The sequence below is a fragment of the Neovison vison genome, chromosome 13 (assembly GCF_020171115.1).
Source record: "Neovison vison isolate M4711 chromosome 13, ASM_NN_V1, whole genome shotgun sequence".
NCBI classification, from domain to species: Eukaryota; Metazoa; Chordata; class Mammalia; order Carnivora; family Mustelidae; genus Neogale; species Neogale vison.
The window spans coordinates 77,945,133-77,955,015 of record NC_058103.1 but is presented as its reverse complement, the minus strand read 5'-3'; the positions used below and the strand labels follow the sequence as shown (position 1 = coordinate 77,955,015).

Sequence of the window (9,883 nt, the reverse complement as noted above, 5' to 3'; positions counted from 1 at the left end):
CCAAGCTGTGTGGTGGGTTTATAAGTTCAGGACAAGAAATAGATCCTCGTGAGTTCCAAGAAGTATAGGATTAACTCTATCCCAGCTTCATGGGTGAGTCCTGATTAGCTTAAAGCAATCAACATTACTGTTCACTAGGCCACAAAGACTGCTCTGGGGATGGGCCCAGAACCCAATCAGAGATTTATTTTTCTTTAAATAAGAACTAAGGAAAAGATTCTTATACTTCTGTCAGAAGTTGACGTGAGAATCATGTAGCCTGAGGGTTGGCAGGCATCTTTGGATATGAGGGAGAGCCTACATGAGAACAGAGGAGGTGGGAAGGGAAATGGGGTCCAGGTCTTAGCACTTAAGCCACCAATGACGGCTCATTCGGAGCCTGTCCTACCCCTGGACTCTGACTGAAGTTGCTGCTTAAATTCCTATTTCTACATAAGCCAGTTTGGTCTGGTCTTCTTTCACTTGCAACTGAAAAACTGCTGATGCACAAGGCTAGAGTGATCCTCACAATAAGAGGGAAGAAGGGGGCTTTTGCAGTAATCCAGCACTCCGAGAAGTACTATTCAAAGACGTGGCAAGAGAGATCTAGGAGGCTACTGAGGGACTAGTCAAGGGGACAATGGTGGCATTGGGACGTTAAGGGAGGGCTGGCTCTGAGCTTCAACATAAAAGAAAAGGTGCCCACGAGAATGGTTTCTGTCCTGACCCCGTCTTTGATTAACACGATAAGCCACTCCTCAGGAATAACCAAGACCCCCAACCCATCCCCAGAGATATGATGCAACCAGTCACTCGAGAGTAGCGGGATCTGCCATGAAAGATTCAGAAAAAGACAAGGAAGGAAAGGTTGCTTGAGAAGGTCCCAGGAGTAAAAACAGAGCGCTTAAAAAAAAAAAAAAAGGAGCAGGGGAGAAGGAGAGATTGTAATAAAAGAAAAAAAAAAAGAAAAGAAGATTGCTGAAAAGAACATGGATAGAAACCTAGAGAATAAGAGGGCAACATAAGGTATGGCTAAGGGAGGGCCCCAGGGCCAAACAGATACTAGTCTCAAAACCCATGCGTTGCTTACTAGCTCTCTTAATTTACCCGAGTGTCCCTTTCCTGTATGTAAATGAGCACGAAATTTCCCCCTTTAGATAACTGTGTTGCTCCAAAAATATATATATTACAGGAAAGCCCCTAGCAGAGTGTCTGGCAGGAGTAGGTGTTCATTACTTGTGGCTATCCCCTAAGAATAAGACGATGAATGTAGGAGGACAGGAGAGGAAGAAAGAACACTGCTTTTCTTAGAGATCGACCCTCTTCAGTAGCAAGCAGCAAGTATTCCCTTTATAGAAGCAGCACTAAGGGAAACTAAAAGAGACGATCTCACACACACACACACACACACACACACACAAAGACTTTTGAGAAATGGGAATGTTTACTTAATGTCCTCTGTGTTGCAATATTCTCTGATAGAACCCCTTAGTAAATGTTGAATCAGGCTAACATTAGTTGAAAATCTTCAGCATACAAGAGAGAAAAATCACTTAGAGCAAAATATTAAAAGTCAAACAAGCAAACAAACAGATGAAAGTGTAATATCGCCAGAGCTTGATTTCAGCGGGCAGAGTGTGGCCCTGCCTCACGCCCAATCTGGACTGGCTGGGCCGGTCCTTTTACGCACAGCCCAGGAACTGGAATGAGATGGAGGTGAAAATCGATAATGCTTCTTTTCAACCTTGAAATCCTCATCACGGGAGACCACCCAGCAGCTGGGCTGGTGGAAGGGCGCGGTGGGGACGGCAAATCTAAAAAAACAAAGAGAAATGAGGTGGAAAGCCTCTGGGACCAGGAACGGACGAGTGGGAATCCCACGTGGCGGTAGCACCTGGTACGCGTTACTAATTAATTACCAGACTCTCACATTTATAAGGCGCTTTACCGATACTAAGTCACTTCTATAAGGCACTCCCCGGGTGGTGGCAATAAGTTACAGCCTACGCCTACATTATCTCCTCTAATCTTCCCAACGTCCGCGAAGTGCGTCTTATCATCACCATTTGACAAGGAAACTGTGGCTCCTCGGTCACAAGACAGAGACCCGACGTCGCACCGAGCGACGGCCGAGACCCCGGCGAGCTGCCAAGCCGCCTCTCCGGCCCCGGAGGACAGCTAGGCGGGCGGGGCGCCCAGGTGGCTGCACACCCACAAGGGGGCGGGGTCAGCCGACCTCTCCCTCCCGGCGTCCCCGCAGTCCGCACACCGCTCCACCTGCCAGAGAGCCCGCTTTGGTGCCGGCACCCCAGGCGCCCCGCTGTCGCCCCAGCCTCGCCGCGCGCCCCCGCGCAGCCAGCACGCCGTCGGCCCGGAGCCCTCCCCGCCGCCGCGCTGCACGCCCGGAGCGCACCCACTGTCCTCGCGGGGACAGGGGGCCCCACCACCGTCATGCTGCCCGCCATCTACACGGCACTGGCGGGGCTGCTGCTCCTGCCGCTGCTGGTGAACCTCTGCTGCCCCTACTTGTTCCAGGACTTGCGTTTCTTTCTGCGGCTGGCCGGTGTGTCCCAGCGGGTGCGCAGCTACAGGGATAGGCGGCCGGTGCGCACGCTGCTGCACGTCTTTCTGGAGAAAGTGCGCCGGATCCCGCACAAGCCCTTCCTGCTTTACCGAGATGAGACGCTCACCTACGCGCAGGTGGACCGGCGCAGCAACCAAGTGGCGCGGGCGCTGCGGGAGCACCTCGGCCTGCGCCAGGGAGACTGCGTGGCTGTCTTCATGGGCAACGAACCAGCCTACGTGTGGCTGTGGCTGGGGCTGGTCAAACTGGGCTGTGCCATGGCGTGCCTCAACTACAACATCCGCGCGAAGTCCCTGTTGCACTGCTTCCAGTGCTGCGGCGCGAAGGTGCTACTGGCCTCGCCAGGTGAGCCCCGGGGAGCGCCGGCCCTGGCAATGGGCTCCTTCGCGCCGTGACGAACGCCGCTGCATGGTGTAGAGTAGAGCTTTGGAAAGGGAAGTTCAGATACCACCTGGAAGTGTAGAGGAAGGGAATAGCAACTCTTCCTCAGGCTAATGATCTTTAGAACAACCTGTTGTGGAAGCCCTGCCAGGCACTGTATTAAGCACTAAGTGTTGCCTTTAATCCTATTAACAGATAGGGTTTACTACACCAGCTTTGTGGATTAAACCAGAGAGGTGACGCCTTCCGCCGCAGGTCACAGAGCTGGGGGGAGAGGGGTTAACCACAGCTATCTACCTCCAGAGTCCAAGCTCTTAACCAATATTGACAATCTTTGCGCTAAAATGCAGAGTCTTGAATGTGAATTCCAGAGGATCCAGAGTGTTCTCTCTCTGCTGTTTGATTGGCTATGTGATCATGAGAAAGTCACTTTCCCTACCTGTCCTATGGTTTCCTCCTCTAATACAGGGTCTTCATGGCCGCTTCCAGCTCTCAAATGCAGTTAGCCTTTCTAGATTCTCACTGCAGAGAGGTTACCGACCTGCTTCCCAAAAAGATTTTAGGGATCTGCTGCAGTGCCCTTATCAGCCCCCATTACATCTGTAGCCAAAGTGACTCCTGGTTTGCGAATTACCTCTTGCTATGCTTCAGCAAGACCTGAAATGGTAACTTCATGCTCCAGGAGTGACCGGGCCAGGAAGAAACAAAGAATCTGTTACCCACAGGACTGCTGGCTTTCCTTCCTCGAGAGGGAATAAGGACTAGGAGTTGCTTCTCACTCTGCCAGTAAGGTCAGTAAGGGGAGGCCCAACCAGATAGGAGCTGAAAGACCTGAAGAAGTAGGGAGCTAAGAAGTCCCACCTTTCTGAAATACCTTTCCGTGCCAACGTCTATGCTGAGCACTTTTTAGTATATGTGCTGCCGAAGCGAGCACAATGCTGAGCACTTTTATTACCCCGAGAGATAACATGTCATTACCCTCTGTCAGACAGTTGAGAAAACTGAAACTTAAAATTCCAGCCCAGCTCCATCCAACTTTAAAGCCTATGAGTTGCCCCACATTGTGCTGCCTTCTTCTACATAGATGTTGGGCTAGAGCTGGAATGGATTAAGCATCCTCTGCTCTCCCCACTACGTTTCACAGCTTTGGAAACTGAGGCAAGCTAAGCATCTGGCGTCGGGTCACAGAAGGATGTCTGCTCCCTTGTGGGAAACCAAGAAACTTACCCACCTGTTTCATGTGGTATAAAATAATCCAAAAAATGAAGGCTTTGTATAAATGTTTAAAAACAAGGTCAACTTAACGCCAGCCAAGTTACGTAAAGGGGATGGTCCCTTCAAGAAAATTCCCAGCAATTTCTAGTTGCCTGAGCAAAGAGATAATTTAACTTCTAAGTAACTGGAAGATTCTTAAACCTATTACTTTGGCTTTTGGTTCCAAAGAAAGTTATTATCACAGTGATCTTTTTACCACTGGGCGGGAGACACTTCAATACTGTTTACCTGCATAGTACTTCAGGCTCCCTGTGAGGGACGTCAGGAACTGCAGAGATTGGTTCTGTTGAACAAACAAAGGCCCTGAAGGGTGATATCAATTGCCCAGAGTCACATAGTGGTTTAGCAACAGAGAGCTGGGGACGGAACCTACATGTTTTGTCTTGTTTTGTTTTGTTCACTTCCAAGGCACTTACTCTACTACACCACCTGAACATCAGTACATAAAAGTGAGACTTATATTGGAAATTTTGGCATGGCTACCATTCAACAGGGTTTGATTCTGTGCTTTGAACTTCAGCCTTAGGGCTTGTGGAGTAGTAAGAGCTCTTGAATTCCCACTAGCTGTCAGATTCTGGAGTCTAGGCAAAAAACCAGCACCGTGGCATTTATCATGAAGATTGATCCTGTTGTCATGAATTTTGGTGAATTTTGATAAAGCTTAACAGGGCTCAACCTGGTCAGGAATATCAGTACCCAATTATAGCTTTGGGATTTACTCTACAGGAGCACCCATCACTCCGAAAATATGACGTTCTCTCTGTAGTACATTTCAGTTCCTTCTCCATAGAAGGGTATGGTGGAAATAATTACATGGAAACATTGCCTTCAGCTATATCCCGTCTTGATTTTGTCATTGATAGAAAACAGGTTTTGGGGCTGATAGTTTTTCAAGCAACTTCCCAAACAGAATATGAATGAGATAGGAAAAAATGCTGGAGGACCCCCAAAATAGTACATTTTCTCTGTTGCCATCTATGCTAACATTCAGATCATCACTAAATTAGTTCTTCTACTGGAAGGCTATCCTAGGTCTCCTTCATCAGCTCACTGGCCAGGCTTACCTACACTGCATGGCTCAGTATAACTGTGAAAGGCTCCCTCAGGTAGTACTCTTTCACAGGCTCTAATAACTCTTAAAGGTACTATTATAAGACTGAGATCCAGAGATCGGTAAAATATTCCAGGTTACTTTTGACCTGGTTTTGCAAGGTTGCAAAAAATAAAATTGGACCTCCTTTGAACAATGGGATGAAAGAAAATGCCTTCAATAACTTTCAAAAGCATTTGTGTCATTATAATGGTGGAGCATTTTGTTATAAAACTAGTGTCAGGACCAAGGAGAAGTCTTGTCAGACAAACTTGAGGTCAGGTTGAGAAAAGCAGATGGACCAACAACTTAATTTGATAGCAAGAAACATTACGGAGTCCTTGTACAATTACCTTGTACAAGGTACAAGCTGATTGCCATGATAGGATAGGGAGAAAAGAAGAGTTTGTTTGTTCAAGGATCTTATAGTCCAGTAAAAGAACTAAGCCACATACACAAATGACTATGACATCCAGGAGGATGTAAAAAGTATGTTAAGTCTGCTGAGAGAGATACAAAGTGCTGGGGTCGGGGTTGGGGGCTGGTGAACAGAGGGCGAATGCTTCTGGGGACATTAACAACTGAGCTTGGCAAGTGCAGTTGGGGACAGGGCGTCCAAGCAACAGAAGCCCAGAAGCAGTTTTCATCAGGTTCATAACATAGATGCTTCATTAGAGTTTTACTGTGTGAGGACAACAGCAGGCTGGACTTAAATAATGGTAATTTTAAAAAGCTGTCTACAGAAGGGACTCCACTGTAGAGAAAATAAGGACCCAGAGAATTCAAAGAATGGCCAACATCAGTGGTCTCACTTCCATGGAGGGAGATGATTTTCCAATTCCAACTTTAGCCAAGGGTCAAGGCAGGTACTCATCTCCACTCCTCTCTCTGGGCTGCTCGAGGAATAACTTAGATGCCTTGCCTCCGTGTACTTTGTCTCAAAGGCTTAGAATTCTCTCCTGTATCTTTGAAGAAGGCCCTAGTACTACCTAGCACGTAGTAGTCACTCAACAAATGTTTGTCAAATTAATGAGTTCCATTATCATGATTGGCTGTGACAGGCTTTCTTCTCTGAAGTATGAGAACTGTTGGGTCAGGCATGAGGACACGAAAAATGTTGTAAAAAAGTTAAATATATCCCGATTTGAGAAAATCCATTTAGATCCAGTTCCCTCCAAGCCCAGCCTCACCCTTACCAGACTTGTTTACCTCGAAGTTTACCTCTGGCAATGGACTATAGGAGAGAGATGCTCTCATGGGGTCTCATTGCCAGAGAGGAAACTGGTCATGAGCATAGGATGGGCTGGGACTATAGTCATGAGGGTCTCTGCATAGGATGGTGGAGGACAAAAGCCTAGGCATCAAATGAGTAACGTACTCGGGGTCTGGGATCCCAAGATGCCCAAGGTCTGAACAGAGAGCTAGCTTAAAGAGGCTCTCTAAAATTTTTCTTCATGCCCTGCTCATAACTAAAGGTTGCAAGGGGGGTTGTCTATCTCCATTCAAAATAAACTACCATGTTGCCGGTGTATTTGCAAACACTAACAGCTCTTTTTCTTTACAAACAAGAAGGGAGTGAAGGTGTGAAAACAAAAGCCACTTTAAATCAGGTGTTATTGTTACTGAAATTGAAGAAGGTTAGGGTTCAGATTATTCTGCACCTTGAATATAAGTGGCCAGTATCTGAAAAGGACCTTCCCACAACCTCTGACCAAAAATAAGGAAGCAGATAGCTGGTAGATAGGTGGCAGGGTTGCTTCTGGATACCAATGATGTAAGTCCTGATAGGACCTGACAGCCTCCTAATCAAAGAATTAACCTTGATTCCAGGGCTATTTAGAAAGCAAGGGTACCCATAAGTAAGAACTTTAAGAGAAATGAAAATAGTATTAAGAAGTTATATACATGTTGGGGCGCCTGGGTGGCTCAGTCGGTTAAAGCCTCTGTCTTCAGCTCCGGTCATGATCCCAGGGTCCTGGGATGGAGCCCCGCATCGGGCTCTCTGCTCAGCAGGGGGCCTGCGTCCTCCTCTCTCTCTCTCTCTCTCTCTCTCTCTCTCTCTGCCTGCCTCTCTGCCTACTTGTGATCTCTGTCTGTCAAATAAATAAATAAAATCTTTTAAAATTAAAGAAGTTATATATGCATAAAGGTAAGATGAGTGTTTATTTCCCTGTTAAAGATTAACCTATTCCAGGTGGGGCTTAACCTTCATCAAACGTGTTTCTGACCTTAGGGTGATTTGTATTGTGTGGGGCAGGGGGAGGGGTAAATGCATGCCTCTCTCTGCAGGGTGTTCTTTTTTTTTTTTTTTTTTAAAGGATTTTATTTATTTATTTGACAGAGAGAAATCACAAGTAGACAGAGAGGCAGGCAGAGAGAGAGAGAGGGAAGCAGGCTCCCTGCTGAGCAGAGAGCCCGATGCGGGACTCGATCCCAGGACTCCGAGATCATGACCTGAGCCGAAGGCAGCGGCTCAACCCACTGAGCCACCCAGGCGCCCTGCAGGGTGTTCTAACACATACGGTGTTGACTTATAGACCAGACTGTAGGTTATTAAATGCTGTAATTTCCAAACTGCCGATGTTAAAAATGCAAAATCACGGTTACAAATGGCATTAGAAAACCTGCTTTCAGACTGTCTCCAAAGATTGCTAAGAACCAGTTTGTGCTTCAGTTGCCTTTTTTTTTTTTTTTAAGATTTTGTTTATTTATTTGACAGAGAGAGATCACAAGTAGACAGAGAGGCAGGCAGAGAGAGAGAGGAGGCAGCAGGCTCCCCGCTGAGCAGAGAGCCCATGTGGGACTCGATCCCAGGACCCTGAGACCATGACCCGAGCCGAAGGCAGCAGCTTAACCCACTGAGCCACCCAGGCACCCCTCAGTTGCCTTTTTGAGTGAAGAAAAGATAAGCCTTCAATCCTGACTTATGACTTATGCAGCTACCAACCATTTCACAATCATCCTGAGATTTTTATCAAAACACGTTTCCTTCCACACCTCCTTTTCAGATCCTACTTTGTTGAGATAAGCATTTGGAGTGTTTTCTAACTCAGTCAGATACTCATTCAACGAGACAATGGAGTAGCAGAACTCGCTGCTGGATTGCATGCCTTTAAAGCTCAGCGTTCGCCCGTAGCACCTTGCCACCTTGGTGACGAAGACTGGTTCAGCTCACCAACCTGTATGTCTCCCTGCTCTCTACGAATGGGCCATGTGTTCATAAATTCCTCTTCTTCTCTTATTGAAGAAGGAAAGAAAAGGAAGGAAGGGAGGAAGGGAGATAAAATGGAAAGAAGGGAGGGAAGGAAACTTCATATGCTACCTTGATTTCTTTTTTCTTTTTTTAACAAGGCAGATTTTAAGGGAGGGGAAATGTTATCCCTCAATATTCCCTCACTCAAGTATGCACTGCTTTCTCTGAGGTTCTATTTCAATCCAACTTAAACCTAGACTAATGAGGAACCAACAGATCTCCTCTATACCATTCAGACCCCTTTCTGTGAATACTGTTTTTCACACCCAAGCTTCAACAAAGCTCAAGGTTATGCTTTTCAAAGAAGATGAACAAGAGATTGTCAATATTGCCCTTCAAAGATAGATCCGCATGCTTTATTTAACAAGAACTAAGCAGAAGGACAAATAGACAATATCTTCTAAAAAGTAAGGCACTCTCTCTAAACTTGAACCCGAATGGCTAGTATAAGGATGCAGCAGGAATCCCATAAACCCAATATATTTCTGTTTATTTTGTATGTATCCTTCCATACATAGGCTCACTGAACTTCTGTCTTCGTTTGTAGAAACAGGATGACTGTATCAATATCACAGGGTTCTTGTGAAAACTATATGATGTGATATATGTAAAACTACTATACAGACTGTTCTATACAAATGGAAACATTAAGGCTTTGTTATCAGTAAGGATGCAAGGTATAGTGGGTGTTGTTATGGACTACCCAAATGCGCCATTCAGTACTGAGATGCTCATTCCTCCACTGCTGGGAACATGGGCAGTGGAATCTCTTGGCCAGGACCCTCTCCAGGACTTGCCCTGGCTTCAAGAGAGCCACTGTACCAGAGTACCAATAGGATCAGAGAACCAGTTGAACGAGGTCTCTGTGTGGTTGCATCGCTGTTCAACCTTGCCCTCTATCTAGTCTGCTTCCCTTGCAACCTGACAGGTGTCATTGCCAAGTGGACTCCTGCATGTAAATCTCAGAACAGAGAGTTCTCAGGATCTCAGCCTGGGCCGAGTAGAGCTTTTGTGTCCTGGTTGATTGCCACTTTTAAGTAAGCAGACTTTACAGTAATAAACACAAAATTTGTGAAGGAGAAAACATATAGGTCCAGTTGTATTTATAAAGGGCTTAAGGAAAGATACTAAATATCAAATAGCTGGTTAACAGAAACCCAGAATGTCCTTTCAAATTTCAGTTTTTATATCAGCATCTCTAGTTTAAAGGAAGAAAGGCTGCTGCCATCGGGTATGTTAGGTGTGTTCCTAATATGGTTGGTGACACTGGAATCTCAAGTCAATGCCCAAATGCAAATTCTACACCAACAGTGCAGAGGAC

General features: G+C 46.3%; 1 protein-coding gene across 1 annotated transcript in view; it reads left to right on the top strand.

Moving 5' to 3' along the window:
• Positions 1-2,430: 2,430 nt before the first annotated feature.
• SLC27A2 (solute carrier family 27 member 2) overlaps positions 2,431-9,883 on the top strand; it is a 42,665-nt gene continuing 35,212 nt past the window's right edge. Inside the window, exon 1 of the mRNA XM_044231169.1 lies at positions 2,431-2,908. Coding sequence (XP_044087104.1) covers positions 2,431-2,908 — 478 coding nt within the window. The remainder of the gene's footprint in view (positions 2,909-9,883) is intronic.